This window comes from Streptopelia decaocto, assembly GCF_964273445.1.
Source record: "Streptopelia decaocto genome assembly, chromosome: 6".
Lineage (NCBI taxonomy): Eukaryota > Metazoa > Chordata > Aves > Columbiformes > Columbidae > Streptopelia > Streptopelia decaocto.
Genome location: NC_138660.1, coordinates 42365333 through 42383704, shown reverse-complemented (window position 1 = coordinate 42383704; position 18372 = coordinate 42365333). Strand labels below are relative to the sequence as shown.

At 38.3% G+C, this 18372-nt stretch overlaps 1 protein-coding gene across 1 annotated transcript in view; it reads left to right on the top strand.

Annotated features, from left to right (window-relative positions):
- FAM171B (family with sequence similarity 171 member B) overlaps nt 1-16473 on the top strand; it is a 36668-nt gene extending 20195 nt beyond the window's left edge. The window contains exons 2-8 of the mRNA XM_082056626.1: nt 1208-1441; nt 2155-2247; nt 2543-2701; nt 5769-5936; nt 9833-9949; nt 10768-10891; nt 11162-16473. Of these exons, the coding sequence (XP_081912752.1) occupies nt 1208-1441; nt 2155-2247; nt 2543-2701; nt 5769-5936; nt 9833-9949; nt 10768-10891; nt 11162-12497 (2231 nt within the window). The 3' untranslated portion in view covers nt 12498-16473. The remainder of the gene's footprint in view (nt 1-1207; nt 1442-2154; nt 2248-2542; nt 2702-5768; nt 5937-9832; nt 9950-10767; nt 10892-11161) is intronic.
- Nucleotides 16474-18372: the final 1899 nt, after the last annotated feature.

Here is an 18372-nt window from a genome sequence, read left to right as displayed (position 1 = left end):
CCATTTCATTTAAATCAAGGTCAATGGTAGTTATCTCTTGGTGCAATGTCAATCTCAATTCTAGAGGAGATAACATAAAGAAATTGAACTATGATTTTATGTAGAGAAATTTCAAACAAACTTAGCCTGACATTTGACCTAAATAGAAATGCATATTCATAACTGAAGTATCTGAAAATATTTGGGTATAAAGTAATGCAATGGTGTTGAATAGTAGTACGTCTGTAATCAAAATACTGGAAAACTGATGTTATTTGAAATATTTTTAACTGTGGTCTGTAGGTATTTTAATTTATGGTAATAACTTAGTTTCACACTGGAAATAACATGGTTTTCTGTCCATTTCCATGTACCTTCTGTCTATGAAAAGATTCCCTAATAGTTTATTTACAGTCAAGGTGAGAGAGACATTAAATGTAATTCAGAGCATCTTGAGACTGTTGTTCAAGCAGGCCTGCTATTTTCAACATACCACTCATCACTGTAATACGATCTCTGCAAGACACTCAGATCCTCTAATTAGCAGCAGACAGATACTATATAGAAGTTGCAATACAGAAAGGTGAAAACTAGACCAGAAATGTAAGTCTGGTGGGAGATGATTAAAACAGTCCAAGTGTCTGGATGCATTTGGTTCCTTTATAATAATTTTACACATAAGTGTGTTATCCCACAGTCTGTAGACATGAGGTTCTCTGTTTTTAGAAACTCAAGGTCCATCCTTAACTGTGTGACCCAAGCCAGGGGTTACACTGGATAACAAGACCAGCTGTGACATTGGTGCGATACCGCAGAGCACTTGCAAGGCACATTGGATCTCGTGTTGTCACAGATGCATTGTTCAAGCTTAAACAACAGGGGAAGAATTGCTTTGTAATTTTGTTTTGGTTGCTTTTTTTATTTGTTTGGGGTTTGTTTGTTTGTTTGTTTGTTTTACCTGGTTAGGTGTTATATTTGCTGAGTTTTCTAAACGCTTTTTGGCATCTTTGTGCACCATCTCACGGGTGTTTTCTTCCTTTTTATCCATGGTGTATAATTGTATGATTATCCCTCCCTTTGGCCAGAGCTTACCCTCCGTTGAGACAGAGATCCACCATACAGTGGATGAAAAGCTAAGGCCTAAACTCTAGGACTTCCTTACAAATTTAAGGTATGGTCCTTAGTTATGATGTATTATGACCTCCTGTTTTTTTCTTTCTGTTAATAGGATCTGTTTTTACACTAAAAGTTCAAGTGAATGACATCATCAGTCATCAGTACCTGCGACAAGCGGTTGTAGAAGTGTTTGTCAACTACACGAAGACAAATTCTACTCTTACTGGAAACAATGGAGCAGTACTAATAAAAGTTCCCTACAAATTAGGATTAAGTTTAACTATCATATCATACAAGGATGGCTACATGTTAACACCTTTGCCTTGGAAGACTGCGAGAATGCCAAGTACGTAAGCGTCTTACAGTCCTATTATTAAACTGTATCTGTCGCTAATTAAATTTCTGTCTTCCTCAGCAGTCTAGATAATTACTGTCAACTGACAATGACCGAATGAAGTCAGGCAAGGGAGGCAGTGCCTGTCAGTGCAGATGTAAGGGTGAATAATCTGTCAAACTTGTCAAAATTCCTATTGTTGTAAAACAGAAAATAGCCCTTTTTAACTCTTAAGTAGATTAGATTACGATACCATGAGTGTATTCTGAGAAATTGCTTACCTAAGCTTAGCAAAGGGCTGGTAATGTGTTTTGACAAAAATCATGTTGTCTTTACGGATTCGTGGAGCGCCAATGCTCTGAGTCCTGTGTAACATGTATAACCTGTTATTAGAGCTTCCTTTCAGCAGTGTTTCCTCACAAGTTTTCCTGTTTAATTCTTGCATGATCTTAGAAAAGTGATATATATTTTTTTTAAAGAGATGGGCTTTTAAGTATTTCAGCCACTCATTTATCCACAGAAGGCATAAGACAGTAGCGAACATACAACAGGTCTTCCTGCCTGTCCACTAAAATCCCTGCTCTGTACAACAGGAGGTATTTATTTATCCAGTCTTCATAAATGCTCTTTTTTTCAAATGCTCTATTCACTGTTCCTTCAGATTCTGAGATCTTACAGGATTTTTTGGGGTTGCACAGTGTAACAGATATTATCACTTTCCACAGTATACTCCTCTGTGACACTTTCGTTATTCCCACAAAGGCAAGCAAATCTGCGGCTGTTTGAAGATATTGTCTTAATTACTGGAAAACTGTCTGGTAAGTTCAGTGCATGCAGATGATAATCTAAACACTTTGTGATAACCATCTGTGCACATACCAAAAAAAATTAAGCATGTTAATATTCTCGTATAATACCTATCTACTCAGTGCCAGATTTTTGGTTAATTGTGTAGCTGTACATGTGGCTGTGACAAGTGCTAGACTAGAAATACACAAACCATGGAGAAAATGGGTGAAAACAAGTTGTTATGCTGAATGGATTTCTGAGCAGTAATAAAACCACTGTTTGTGTGTTTCACCGTTGCTAAGACAGAGTATTACTTTTTTACAGATGCCAAATCTCAACCAAGTGTTCAGTTTCCAAAATTTTTAATGAAGCTTCCAACAAATCACCACATTACAAATGTTACAGCCTATCTGACAGCACCAGAGCAATTTTTAAAAGAGGACAGCTTTCTCTATACAACAGGAATTCTTCTAAATAAATCAGGTATGTAACCGTGTTGTTTAAGAATTTTTTTAGAAGAAGAAATCTTCAAATTATAATGCATATGAGTTGTGGCAGAATGCAAACTCCCCTCTTTCCCCCTCCCTCCTTCAGTATGGAAGGAGTAGGCACATCTCCCTCTCCCTCTGCTACTTGAGGCTAACAGCTTCTTTTGTTTGGCCCCAGAGCCAGGGCCATTAGGAGAAGGGAGTGCCGAGGCGCCAGTGAGCCGCTGGGCACCTGCGGCCAGTGTGGGGGATGCTTGGAGGCTTCAGGGGCACCCACAGCCAGTGTGGGGGTGCAGAGAAGCTTCTGGAATGCCTACAGTCAGATCTGAGCAGCCAATATAAAAACGGGATTCTCGTCGAGACTCCGCCCATTGTCGCGGGTCTCTCGGGGCACGAGCAAGATGCTGCCGCCGAGAGCCCCCCCCCCCCCGCCCCGGGATGGAGACTCCGCTTGCCGTGCCGCCACGGCTGTGAGTAAAACTTCTCGCAGGATTGCGAGTATATTTATACTTTCCGTGCACATATGCACGCGTAACTTTCCGTGCTCAATACGAGCACGTGTATAAATTATTTCCTCGCACAATCGCGAGTGTATTTTCCTTCCGTGCACATTTGCATGTGTAACTTTGCGTGCACATTTGCACGCTTACTTTCCGTGCTTAATACAAGCACGTGTAAAATTAATCCTCCCATAATCGCGGGTGTATTTTCCTTCCGTGCACATATGCACGTGTAACTTTCCGTGCACAATTACACGCGTACTTTCCATGCTTAATACAAGCACGTGTACTTTCCGTGCACATTTGTACGCGTAACTTTCCGTGCTCAATACGAGCACGTGTATAAATTATTTCCTCACACAATCGCGGGTGTATTTTCCTCCTGTGCTTCCACATAAGCACATGTAATATTCCGTGCACATTTGCACGTGTAAGTAAATTAACCCTCGCAGGATTGTGAGTGTATTATAAATTTACCCTCGCAGAATCGCAAGTGTACACTTCCCGTACTCACTACGAGTACGTGTATCTCTTTAAAAATAATCCCACACCGTGTTTAGGCAAGTGTGTACTTCTCCGGGACTCATGGACGGCTCGAGCATTGTTTTGGGTGAAGCCATGTGCGTGCACTCTGTGGACCGCCTGTTGTATTAGTTGCTGCCCCTTAATAATTTTCCTCAACTGATACCCGAACCTGTATTTAAGTCACTTTGGAGTGTTAAAACCCTGTTTCTCACCGGTTTAATAAAAGTTGTTTTGGACCCTGTTGTCCCTTAAACTAACCTTGGAGTGCCTCCGTGACATGAGTGCACAGTGATTCAGAAAAACATACACTTCAATTAAAAGGGCCTTAACCTGCTTTCATGGCATGAAATCACAAAGCTTTGTTCTATAGGAGTAAGCTACAAACACAACAGGTAAATAACTGATGTTAGTCTTTATTCGCTTCTGTGTGGTGTGAGAACATAACATATATCTTATACACTGAAATACTCCTTCAGAGTCTGCTTTTTGTATGTGTATGTATGTATGTGTTCAGGGTTTCATGAGACTGTGGAACTGGTTTAGTAGACACCTTAAAAATAGGGTTATGGCTAGAGCGTAAACTAGGTGAACCTAAAGATATCAGTGAAACTGCAGCAGTCGCTTTCAGCTGTGGGATTTCTGCATTGTCACTAGAATGTCTTGCTCTGGGAGCTTTACACTGAGCATGATGACTGAATAGAAGCTCTAATTTGGCTCACAGACAGTTAATCTGCAGAAGCCTGTTTGACACCAAGTAGTCACTGTGTATAGAGAGCACAATTGCAATAATGTTTTTGTGCATCTGTTTCACTGGAAAAGCAGTAAGTTGTTTCATGAGTCATTATAACTCTGCTTATATGCACTTGGATCTTTTTGTATTTGTCATTCTATCAGATACTTCTTTAATTTGCATAAATACAGTAATCTCTGGTAGATTGTACTCTGTGCAGTTCCATCTTTCTTTTGTTCTTTTCTTTCTGTTCCCAGTGGACCTGAAGCCATGAGGCTCTTAAATTCATTGCAGTGCAGAAGGAGGCCACTGTATGGCTTGTTTGAATGTGTCATGCTCTCTTCTTTAATTTTAATTGAATTAAAATCACATATATTTATATCATGACTTACATATTGTGAACCTTTCTTACCTATATTTCACCTCATTAAATGTAAAGCATAAGAGAATAAGCAGTGGTTTCTCCCCTTTGAGTTTTCCTTTCAATCTGTCTGACATGTGTTTTAAATTATTCATATATTCCTGAAGGAATAGGCTTCCTTTTAGGGCAGGTGGAAGCTAATTGATATCTGATGCATCAGGAGCTTTCTCACAACCAGCTTCTAACAGCTTGCATAGATTTAACGTTATTCTGGAACTTACTAATTCTGTTTCAGCTTCTTCCACCGTCCTGTCATATTGTGCATTCTGAAATATTTGCAAATTAGTGTAAGAAAAACAAAGGAAACAAACTTTCAGGCTGCACTGTAAAACTCTGTATATGCAATGTTTTCTCTGAGTGCTTTGACAAGCCTCAAGATGAGCTCTTCTATTAATTGTAACTGCTGAATTAGAAATCCTTACAGGAAAGTTTAAGAGGATTGTTTAACTATAGAGAAAGGCAGCAGTCATATGTTTGCATGTCTTCCATTTGATTCAGTGCTGTGTATATTGCAATTATATAAAAAATCTTATTTATATTTGACATAGGTTATCTATTATGCAATCTCTTCTTTGCGTACCCACAGGCCAAGTTTTGCCTAATCATTGGTTCTACAGTCAGCATTGAACCTATATGTCAAAAGTCTGTTTCTCTTTTACAGATTTGGTGTAGAAATGACTGGGGTTTATTTTAATAATAAGATTTTGAAAGTCCAGAAGAGCAGAAATGTTGATTTTTATTTGACCAATTTGGTGATAGCTGACTGTAGCTGGATGTGCATGAGGGCTTGCCTTTGTTTATAAAGAGGATATAGTCTTAATTTTAAATATTTTTTAAAAATACATTATGAATGGAAAATTACCGATGAGATATTTCTCACATTCAGGTTTCAAAAGCATGGAATTAGCTCCTCTTGCTGCAATATGCGTAAGTGTTCTTTTGGCTGGGAAAGAACTGAAGGTCAATGGTCCCATTCAGATCACACTTCCTCTTCCCACAAGTACTGTAAAATCAGGAGATGCTATACCTGCATGGACATTTGATATGAAAACTGGTAAGTGGGCTAAGTTATTTGTTATTCTGCGTTATAGCACATGTATATAGTTTTGGGCACAGGACACTTTGTCATGGAACAGTGATGGCACTAATATATGTGAAGTAGTGGTAAATAGTCACCAATTTTATTAGGGATTCTGTATTGTTTTTTGATTGACTAGCCTGAATTGTTCAAAGGAATTTCCCTGCTTTCGTTACTTCAAAAAGCTTTGGTAAAATTCGTTAGTCTTCCTATTGAACAAATGTTTAATGTAATGGATTTTTATTTTCTTGGGAGGCTGAGGATTCAGAGAACACACATTTTGAGTGATGTTAAATTTTAAGCCTGGTATTTTTGTGAATGCTTTCTTAAAAGAAAACAAATCAGATTTAAAGATTTGGATGCTCTGTTTCATAGCATATAGCTCTAAAGATCCTTTGATGCTAAAACTGGAATAGACATTACTTAACAAAAACAATTGAGAAAGTGAAATGAGGGGCAAATAAGAGTTATCAAAGGGAACAACATAGTTCTTACAGTATGCATGGGAAGAAGAGGCTGGGGATTAGACATTCTAAACCTTTTGTCATCCCTTCATGTCTAATTTTAGTCAACAGTGAGTAATGAGCTACATACACTTATCCCATTTGAATGTCCTGTATTAGGTGTGTGTGCATTAGTGTCCTGATTGCCTTACATTGTACGTTATACTTGCCATCACACTTCATCTTGAAATATGCAAGTGAAGAGGTGTCTTACTCCTTATTAAGGCAAAAAGCTGTTATTCAACTGTTGAAAGTACAGGAGAAAACAAACTCTAACAAAGCTTTGTTTACATGTTCAAGAAATAAACTCATCATCGTAATGAAGAACAACCAAAGAACATTAATTTGAATTAAGAACATGCTAATAAAAAATTGGCTAGGTTGTCTCTTGGGGAGAGAATTAATAAAATAATTTTGACATAAAAGATTAAGTCCATTTATACACCTAGACTTCAGAGGACTAACTGGTGATAAGAGATATCATTCTTCATCAAAAAAGCGGGGTTAGCCTGACATAGTCAAACAGCACAACGTGTTTTAATTCCTTACTGCCACAGCCACTTTTGCCAGCTCCTCTGCTCATCAAAATCAATACAATTAAATTAAACAGTATTCCCTGAAAATATAACAGTTTCAGAACAAAATTAGGCCTTGGTACTTATTTTTAAAATGTTCTGTAAGCTTCAATGATTGTTTGCTGCTACCCTTATCTACAGTCATGCTGAATAAAGCTATAGCTAAATGGAAAGTTAAAGCTGAGCTGTTTTAACTCACTAAACAGAAAGCTTAGGTCAACAACATTATTAAAAATAAAAGTTGACAGAGCTAGAGCAGCTCGGCACAGGGTCAGGTTAGAGTATAAACCAGGGTAAGGTGTGTGTGGGTGTTGAGGGACCTACGCAACGTGCCTACCTAGGTGTGTTGGCCTTAGGGATAGAGCAAGAGCAGGAATGTGGCATGCTGACCCAATAAAAACAATTAAAACAGTAGCTGTTTTCCTCTTGGACTCTGATAAAGGTTCTGTGAATGTAAATTGTTTGTGATGGGTGCTCACTGAGTTGTGGTGTTCGCATAGAGCGTTCACTGCTGCTTGCTGAGGAGAGAACAAGGAGGGCTCTGGACAAGGAGAGACATTTCGGGCATAACTCCCATTTTTTCTTCCACTTCCTTAACTCTTCTCTGCAGTGAAAATTTGCAGCAGTATTCACTGTTCTGAATATGTATTCTTAAATATGTTTCTTCTACCTTTGATCTGACATGTGCAAACTACTTTTGAAGGTAACTGGGTAATATCAAGGCATTCCTTAGTCAAGGTTCAGGTGACTGAGGACAGCTGACCACCTCAGCTCTCCAGCAAGCATTTGAAAGCGTCCATAAGGAGCAACAGCCCCCACTCAGATGAAGAGCTGTCACTGCACTGAGTGATGAGGCTCTGGCATCCAGGATGTTGCATGTGGAATGTCCCCAGCAAGATGCTGACACGCACCTATAAACTCTGAAGTCCTTGGGTAATATGTCATAATGATAATCAGGGCTTCCATGTCAGTATTGTTAGGGGTAAAGGAACAGGTCTGTGTTTGATGTTCTGTAGACTGATCCGCATGTGCCAGAAAAAAATAATAGAAACTGCTTTTGCATGTCTGCTCGTGCAGCTTTCCCTGGGGTTACTCCAAGTGTCATAGTACTGAAATTGTTCCAGGAAAATGAGCTTTTGAAACTATATTCCAGCTGCTGTAAATGCAGAATTTGTAGATGTATATTGAATGTGGTTTCCTTTCTACTAAATTATTGCCTCATTAGTACCAAAAATATTATGTGGGATTTAACAGAACTAAAAAAAGAAGGCTTGCATTGCAACATTTAATTGGGAACAGTATCCCTCTGTTTGCCAGTAAATCATAGTGAATATATGCTTACTCATAAATCAGATGTTGACGTTTCTCTTAACACGTTCTGTTTTCTGTGGAGTATATTGGAGGAAGATATAATTTACAGAAGAGGACAGCAAAGATTGTGCAGCTTCTTATAGATTTGGTCAGTCAAGACAGAACTTTTGGAGACCAAGACATTTTTTTGCCTTTTGTATGTGTTGATTTATGGTTTTTTGTTTGGTTGTTTTTTTTAATCTGCCTGTAAGCAGCCCACCCTCTGTACTTGTAAAACAATAGTTTTGGAGTATAGTGACATCCTGCCTTAGAGTTGATGGGACAGAGAATTTGAGGATCTGTTGTTGTTGCATCTCTATGAGAGTTCAGGGTGGAAGACCCTTCTGGCTGGTGTTGCTCCTGAGTCTGGCGAAGGGGTTTTCCAGGTACCTGAGAAGCCACCTCTGCAGGTGGTGGCTGCTGTTCCCTCTGCCAGCCCACACAAGCACCGGGAAAGGCTGCAAGTTTTACTGCTGAATGATTCTGTGTGTGTGTGTCTGTGTGCGCGCATACGTGGCATGTTGTCAGTTCTCATCTTTATCTCCTGTCTGGTAGATACTTCTTTTTGCTTTGCTGAAAGGTCAGTCCTGGAGGAAAATGAAACTTACAGGGCTTACATGAATTATACTGTTTGCATGCTTTGATTATTGTTGTTCTAAAAAAACTAGTCATTCTTCCTTCTTCTCAATATTTGCTTTTCAAAATGTAAGGTTATTTATGAGGTGGTTTTCTGTCTTGAGAATTTCACAGATGGCCCATAAGAAATGTGGTCAAGTGCTTTCAGTACAATTCTGTCTCTTCTACTGCATGATTTTATTATTTGTAGAAGCTGGCATAACATGATACCTGTCCTTTGCATTGCCAAACAGATGGTGTGGGATCTGTGTCCTAATGATAGACCTTCCTTAGGCTAATTGAACTGTTATTGCCTTGGGGCAGGGAGCAGGACAGAAACACTCAAGACAAACATTGTTTATCCTATTGTAGTTTATTATATTAAAATGCTTTCCCACTAAGTACTGCTAATGTTGAAGTTGTATTCATATGCTTAAATTACCTGCTCCTTGATTTTTTCTTTTTTTTAGTAGTGGCCTTCATACATGCTTAAGCTCATATAATCTGATTTTTTCAAATGATTTGTGTGCATAGCTATGAAAGACACTTGTTAATAGAAAATGAATTCTATTAAATTAATTATGGTAAGTAATGTTGATGCTTAGTTTCAAAGTAAATGTCCACACTGGGATATTTACAATGAAATTGTCAAGAGAGAAAGTTTGTGTGTTTAGCAAAAGCTGTGTAATGAATAGCATGTAGGTTGGAAGTTTCAGGTTTTCTTGTGACCTTGTGTATTTTTGATAATAGCTTAATTGCTAATGGTTTGAGGTACAGAAGAATCCTACATGGCATTTATAATATTTTGCCTTTTTTTTTTTTTTTCCAGGTGCTTGGGTAAGCCGTGGGCTGGGGATGGTGAAGGAAGCAGATGGTCAGTTAGTTTGGACATACACTGCTCAACACTTGGGCTACTGGATAGCAGCTCCACTGCCTGGAACAAAAGGTACTGCAACAACTGGCAAAGAAATTACTGAGTAACCCAACTTACAATGTATCATAAGGCTGTTAGCTTGATTGCTTTATTTACAACAGAAAGGAAAAAATGACATGCAGTTTCAACAACTGGGTAACTTCTGTTTGAATGCTGCTAGTGTGTCTTTGTGCATGCAACCATTTCCTAGAACTTCGAATGTTGTAAGGGGCAAAGTCTAGACTGTACTTATTTGAACTTACATGTTTATTCTGTCGCCACCTTTTGGAAGAAGCCTGCAAGAGAGCTGTGACTTTAGAGTCTAAAAATCAGCAGGGCTGTATCTCTTAGTATTGAGGATCATATATGACACGAGGAAATAAAACAAGAAAATTAGACTTGGGTAGAACCATCCCAGTGGATTCTGGTTTATGTAGACTTGTTGCATTTTTTTGAAATTCATATGAATGGATTCTTATTGGAGTAATATTATGTCAAAATTTAAAACCAATACTTTCCAACAGAAGCACTAAATAGAAAACGTAGACCATGTTTCAAAGTCAGTTTGGACAACTAATACAAAGGTAATTTGACTGAAATTGAGTAGATGTCATGACAAGGTGTTAGTACTTGAGATGATCCTTTGAAGATCCACTATATTGTAACCTCTGTTTGTATGTTTACTAGTTTGCTGAGATAGCAAGGTGAAGAGGGAAGGATGAACATAGTGCCATAGGAACACAAAATCATTGGAAAACTACAGTTTAATTCATTAGCTACAGCTCTGCATATCAAGGGGAATTATATATTTTTGAGAACTAATACTTGCCTGGTTCTGTTTGACAATCTAGAATCCATTATTAGTGCGGTTTCCAAGGACATAACAGCCTATCACACAGTGTTCCTTACGGCCATACTGGGAGCTACTGTTGTCATTATCATTGGATTTTTTGCTGTTCTTCTTTGTTATTGCAGGTAAGCAAAAAGAGAGGCTATAAGAAGTTCAGCATGAATGGAATTTAAGGTTGATAAAAGAGTCTTTTGAAGTTGAGACTTGTTTCCTTAGGTAAACTATAATATGTAGCCTAATATTTCTTCAAAAATTACAGTTATTACAGAACTTTATTTTAAGTTTGTGATGTACAGTGTAATTTCTTTACCTAAATCTAATATTCAGCTTTGGTAGACAACAGTCTAGTGATTTCCTAATATGCTGTACAGTCACCTTACATCTCTTTTGCATAGGGACAAATGTGGTCGGGCAGAAAAGAAGGAAAAAAATACAACTAAGCTGGAGATCATAAAAAAAGACCAGACAACATCAACAACTCACATAAATCACATCAATGCTGTCAAAGGGTCTTTAAAGTTGGAGGATAAGTCACAGTTATATACACCGAAGATTTCTTCATACAGCCCTCGAAGAAGGATGTCTATAGACAAAGAAGATGGAAAATCACGAGACAACTTTAAAATCTATACAGAGGATGCTTCTTATCAGTCATCCTGTCAGACTGGTCAGGCAAGAAATTCAGGCCATTCATTGGAGCCTAATGCTGGACTTAGGAATTTACAGCAGCCAAAGCATAGTAGCAGTGCTACTTCCCAGGCTCCTAGGGACATTCAAGACCCAAACAGGTACCTTTCAGTGAAAGAGGAGATGTATGGGCTTTCCCATATCCCAGAACATCTAATGCATGTTTACAATCAACCCATCGCTATTCTTCAAACCTCTGACCTTTTCCACTCACCAGAACAATTGCATCCTGCTAAATCAGCAACTTTGCCAAGAAAAGGGCAGTTAGTGTATAGCCCCATGGTGGAACCCATGAATCGCGAGAGTTACATGCAAACATTACCGAAAATGCCAGTGCACTCTCATCCACAGCCTTCCGCCTGCAGAGATGAAAACAGTGCATTGGATACTGAAGAGGGCTTACCTTCACAAACATCAAACTGGGGCCGGTACACTAACAGCTTACTGGAGTCTGTCTCTGTTCCTGGGACATTGAATGAAGCTGTTGTAATGACTCCATTTTCATCTGAACTCCAAGGTATTTCAGAGCAAACACTATTGGAACTCTCTAAAGGAAAACCATCTCCACACCCTCGAGCATGGTTTGTGTCGCTGGATGGAAAGCCGATCGCTCAAGTGAGGCATTCTTTCATAGATCTGAAAAAGGGCAGAAAAACAGAGAGTAATGATACCAGTCTGGACTCTGGTGTGGACATGAATGAGCATCATCCTAGTAGGAAACTGGAGAGAGAGAAAACTTTCATTAAAAATATGCCGCATTCTAAGATCCTTGACCTGGAAGATCTGGATCTGAGTAGCAGTGAAAGTGGGACCACTGTTTGCACTCCAGAGGACCAGGCTGTGAGGCACATTCTGGATGGAGGGAACAGGCCAGTCATGGACCAGCATGATGAAGAAGGTCTAAGAAGAAAAACTGTATCAGTAAGTCATGAATCTGGTATCCCTTCTGCTAAAAAAAGGGACAGACCATCTATTACAAAAAGAGATAGCAAAACCAATATCTGGAAGAAAAGAGAGGAGCGGCCACTTGTTCCTATAAACTAAAACACAATGTGCTTTGTGGTGTTGCTCTCCTTGCTGGTTATTGACCTCTTGGCTTCTTCTGTAATTCTGCAGTGTTGGGTTTACAAGGGAAATGTTGTTTTCCAGTAATGAGCAAAGTTACTGTTTTTTTTTTTTAATATACTGGTTGAGTTACTAAACTTCAACTGGGCAATTGATATTCAACGTGAATTGAAAACAGGGAAATGCTACTATTAAGATTTTCCAGTTCCTAATTTTGCTGGCAGTATTGGGAAGGCCCACATTTTAATTAGCCTGTCATTCTTGGACACACCTCTGGGAATGCACGGTGAGAAATGTAGGCACACCTTTTAATTTTTTCGTACTTGTTGCTGTTGTGTTGGCATTGTTAAAGCCATTCCTCAGCCTTATTCCTAATCAATGTGACCATCTATACAGTATTTTATATGTGAACTTTTCTAGCGATCTGTTCCTACTTCTTTGTATAATGTAAAATGTTTCATCCGTTAGTCCCACGACACCAGCAGACGAGCTCTGTTGGATTTACCAGCAGAGCTCCATAGCGTTGCTGCCCTCCCTGTGTGCCCATCCCTGTGCAAATGGTTGCCATTCCATGTAGTAGTGGCAGAAGGGGGAACTGTCCAAGCTCTGTGGCCACTGCAGTTCATGGTCCCCGCTGTCTTCAGATGTTGCCCATCTGCTTTGTTACAAGCTGTGGACATTAACGATTGGCATCTGCTATGAAGTGTCCACATCCAGCAGAAAAGGTCTGGTTCTGGTAGCACTCAAAGCTGCTGCTACTCCTGATCCCAGTGTCTTGTCTCGGTTTCGTTGTCAGTTAAGATATTCCGTTCTGCATGCTGTTGGGCAAGCTGAGCTCCACAACATACTCTTGAATCCCTGCAGGTTTGTAAGGTAGAGTTTGGCCCAGAATCAAAATATACAAGCTTAGACAAATTATGCCTTTGAAACAACTTTTCTTAGCAAGAAAGTTTGTCATGGTTGCTTTTTATTTTATGTTTAAAAAAAGTGGAAGATCATTGGAGGTTTATGTGCCTACATTTTGCCAGCCTGAGCTACTTTTGTCTAGGTTGTGCATTGCAGAGGGGTTAAACAGGCTTTAAAAGTTGGGGGTTTTTATGAACATGAGAGCAAATTGCAAAATTTGGTCTGTAATGCAATATATATAGTACTTACGACTCAGAGTTAAATTTACCAAAAGTCATGAATGCATGAAATGTAACTAAGATATGTATAGAGGAAGGAAAAGGCCATCAGAATATTCTTTATTTTTAATGTTTATCTCGTCAAAGTGATTGCTTCAACTTTGGCTAACAGAAAAGTAGATGTATCCCTTAATGTGCTTCATATAGTATATCAAATGTCTTTCTGTGGCTTTGAAGTTGTTTCCCTGGTGAAATAAGTTCCAGCATTTTGGCTTTGGCAGTTTGATTATAAATCATCCTAAAAAAGCATTATAAACATTTCCTTTGGAGCTTGGCTAAGGTTCTATACCAAGATGCCTGAATCTGAATTGTGGGGTGAGTTGCACTCGGTTGTCTGCCCTGTAGTACACTAAAGAGTAGGGAAATAACCCTAACATTCTGTGATATTGTGATACAGACTCCTGTAAATGACTTTATTCATGTGAGGTCAAAGGAATGAAGTTTTGCACTCTAGTGTTCTCGCTCTGCATCCAGGTAGGTATCTGGGCACCAAAGTAAAAAGATTAGAAATGTTGAGAAGATCAGTTATAACTTTGAGACTTCAAAGTAACAGTGCCAAAAGACAGACTCACGTCACGCAGCTTCTCGTCAGCTCTGACAGCTGATCAAGAGCAAAGGGCAGGGTTTGATTCTGTTCCATCATTCTAAAGGATCTTGTGGCTATCTGGATTAGTCACAGTTTTACCCTGCACATACGGTAGTGCCAAATGGCCCCTTTAAAGGCCGTACATCAATGAGGCACTTCAGCTTGTAGCCAACAAAGCAAGGCAGAACAGAACAGATCTTCTTGGAAGAGTTTCTGGCTGCTGGGCTTCTCGGTAGTAGGAAGAAAGATATGATAAAGTTTTCTGAAAAACAGGCACTCCATCATACATGGGATTGATATCTCTACTAGATAGTAGCTCCTCCCTTGCCAAACGAGGGTGTGGACATTTCTTTTAATGGAATATTTAAATGATTTTCTGGAGAGCGCTTGCTGCAGTTCTGGTGATACCCTTTCCAAGGCTGTCGTTAGCTGTTGCTTCTCTCCATGCCAGTCAAGTGACAGCTGTCTTTGCTTGCTTTGGAGATCCCATCCACTGTCTTTTCTGTGTGTAACTTGCTAGAATTTTTCGCATAATGTCTTATGCTGCTGGTAACACTTGAAAAGGCTTTTCTAGAGTTGAGTCTTATATTAAAAATAAATAATATTTATTTTTTTTCTGTTGGCTCAGTATTGCAGCACGAACAGAGTGCTCAAATGCTAGTGCTAGAATTAGGTCCACACAAAAAGTGGCAAGGATTCATGGCACACTGCTTTTGGAAAGACCAGGGAGAAATTCAGCAGTTTTACCTTCTCTGAATCTGCAGGTTGATTACTTTGAGAACAAGAAGTGGGCCATGCCTGAAGCACCTTTAACTAAGCCCCTGCTCAGGAGAGGGAAATGAGTGGCAAAATTGGAAAGGATATATTAATAGCTTCTTTCTGATGCTTGTTTCCAAACTGCTAGGTATTTGTGCTTCAGTGGAATCAATTATTTTTGAGGAATACAAATATTTGCAAGAATTAGGTCTCAGTTCTTCATAGGATGCCTCTTGAGCTATCAGCTTTTGCAAAAAACCCACATATACGTACGTACAGTTTTTAAGTGAAAGGTGTTGGGTAGGTACAGAACAGTCAGGACCAAAGTTTGTCACATATTTAAGGTGAAAGGCAGTTAATAAACTCCAGGAGTTTCCTCACTGTGGTTGCAGTACATGATGCTGAGATTCTTCTTGCAGAAGGTTATAACCAGTTCCAGGACTTCCCTGGTTTTGATAAGGTGGTTAATGGAGTTAGTCAAGGCTTGTTTCTACAGATTAAGTCAGGTGGCTTGGATCAGTACTTTGATGTATCACAAATTAAGGCTAAATAGTCTGCAGCTATATGCACATTAATCTGGATAAGCTAATTGGCAGTAATTCTCAGTTTGCTATCAAATGTCACATATTATAGAAATTTTTAAAAAATGGAGGAATCACCTAAAAATTCCATTTGATTACTGTCAGGAAAAAAACCAACTCTATCTTACAATCCTGAAAGCACAATCAATTTGGTAATTAGAGACATTATTTACCAATGTAGAGCTAGAGATGATGCACAAAAAGTAATCCAGGATGTAGGAATGAAGAAGTTTAGTTGTCTGCTCTGTTTTTATGCAGGAATTTGTACCAAAGAGGATGAAATGAATGGGCACCAGTCTAATTACCCATCTAATGCTGTACAAATTAAAAGGCAGTACACTGTATCTGTTGTCTAGTGCTGCATGTTAGGAAAATTGAAAGGTAAATAAGCCTGCTGAAGTGCCTTTCTTTTTCATCAGACTTATTTTATCAGTGGGACACCTGACTATCTGAAAAGCACATTATGTTTTGGGTTTTTTTTCTGTTAGCCAAAAGAACCTCAATTCATACTTACAATTATGTAGCTTTTATAATATTTTTAAAGGCAGATCTAGTGTTCTTTATGTTGGAATACTGACTCCTGCATGTCAGTTATGATGGTAATTGTTGTAAACCCTGTTGTCTTTTGTTTTTGGGGTTTTTTTTTGTACTTTATGTTTGAAAAGAAATCAAAAAATATATCTTTAGCAATGTGAACAGTATTACCTTTTAAAAATGCACCTACGTGATCTCATTCAACTTCATATGTCAAGAGTAAGCATCCTGAAGTCACTGGATTTACAGGTATGAAACTGACTGGGATTTTAACTTCAAAAACAAAATTAATATATGTTTGTATATAAAAACTATTATCATGTTAAAAATCCTTTTTTTTTTTAGCTGCTAACATCCTTTGCCAGTAGAAGTACAAAGTATATAGAGATAGGTACTTAATTCTTATTTTCTAGAACCAGTTTTTATCTCAATTTGGAGCCTAACCTGTATTGTTTATATAACCCAAGCTTCTGCTTTTTAAATTTTTTTTTTTTAATTTCAGTGGGATTATGCAAAGCACAGTCCTATACCTACCGATTAAAAATGAGCATTCTTTCATAGTAGTTGCACTAATTTGTGCCACACTTCTAACAGTAGGCAGCTACATGTGTGTTAAAGAATTTATATGAAAGGTGGTTTAAATGACTTTAATCTGAGCTTCATTTTCTATTAAAAGCAGTGTTCAGCGTGTTCTGATGACCAAAAAACAATGGCTTCACTTTTTTTTTTAAGACTGGCAGGGGAAAACTATGTCATTATTTTTAGTATAAGCACTCTCAGCTTGAAAATTATTTTACCAAATGAATTTTTTTCATTCAGTTTAAGATTTATTTAACATTCCTATATTCCCCCCCATCCCCCTCCATGTACTGGTACTTTATTCCCCAGTTAAATGATCCAGTTCCTTTGAAGCACTTGTTGCACTTCAGTCCATATGAAAACAGTAATATTTTTACAACACCTTATTGTGTAGAAAGGTACTTTTTAGTGCTTATTAGAGCATGGAGTTCATCAAAAGCCCGGCTCTGAGATGCTGAACCATAGGTGAACTGATGGCGCTGACTGTGCTCACCACCTTGCACATTGGAGCCTTATATTCAACAAACACTTCATTACCTGGGCAATCATTTTCAAAAACACTCTAGTATGGATATTGTTCATGTAAAACTTTCTTGATGTTCAGCATCCTGGTTTTAAGTATTTCTACCTTTTTATATTTTGTCAGAGGTGTATTTTCATCTCTGTATTTACTACAGTCTCAGTGTATCTGTTGCTGAAAATGTAAGATTTGTAAAATGTTATAGCTTATGCAATATAATAAAAGTTTAAAAAAGTCATTGGTGTCTTAACTTTTATTTGAACAGCTTTGAAGTCATATGTTGTTCAAGAACATACCTCTTTTACTTCATACTTTTTTGCTAAATAGCACTAAAAATGTGTATTTTTGTCAGCACCATAATTCCCATTACAAAAGAATGTTGTTATCCTTAGGTTTACCTATTTAAATTCAGTTACATTCTCTGTTTCATTTCTGCTGAAGAAAGACATCTATATCTGTATTGAATCTGATTCCTGTTTCTTGGTTAGTGCAGCTTGTGTAAGATTATTGCTTGTGTAAATTAATTTTGTTGCAATTGGAAAGGGGTAGCCATAGAAGACTATTATTTCAGGTTTTGTTCTAATGTCTAATCCCTGCTCCATTCTTTCAATTAGAGACTTTCTGTGGCTCTGAGAACAAATAAAAGATTATTGCTGTATGTCTGCACACTACATAAGACAGAGGCATTGATTCCAGGTACAGTTAAGTTCAAATACTTAAATCCAGGTACAAGAACAAGACAGTATTTTGATATAGAAGAGCTTAAGCTAAACTTCAGGGTGTAATGTCCTATTTTTAACTTAACTTAAAACACTCATATTTCTCCACAAAACCCACATTTCAGTATTTTCACCATTGTTCAGAAAACCTGCAAGACTGCAGGCAAGCACACTGCGAAGGTTTTCCTGCCATGGAGGGCACTTGCGTGTGTTCTGTGATCACTCCTTTAATGCTCTAAGAAGCTACAGTCTTCTAGTAAACTACTGGTTTTCTTCGTAGTCTCACAGAAGAACTTTTTTATTTTAAACCTTTCCCGAGAAGTAATTTTTTTAACCATTGCAAATCCATTGGATACTTTAAAATAGATGGAGTGAACTTCCTTTCTACAGGAAGC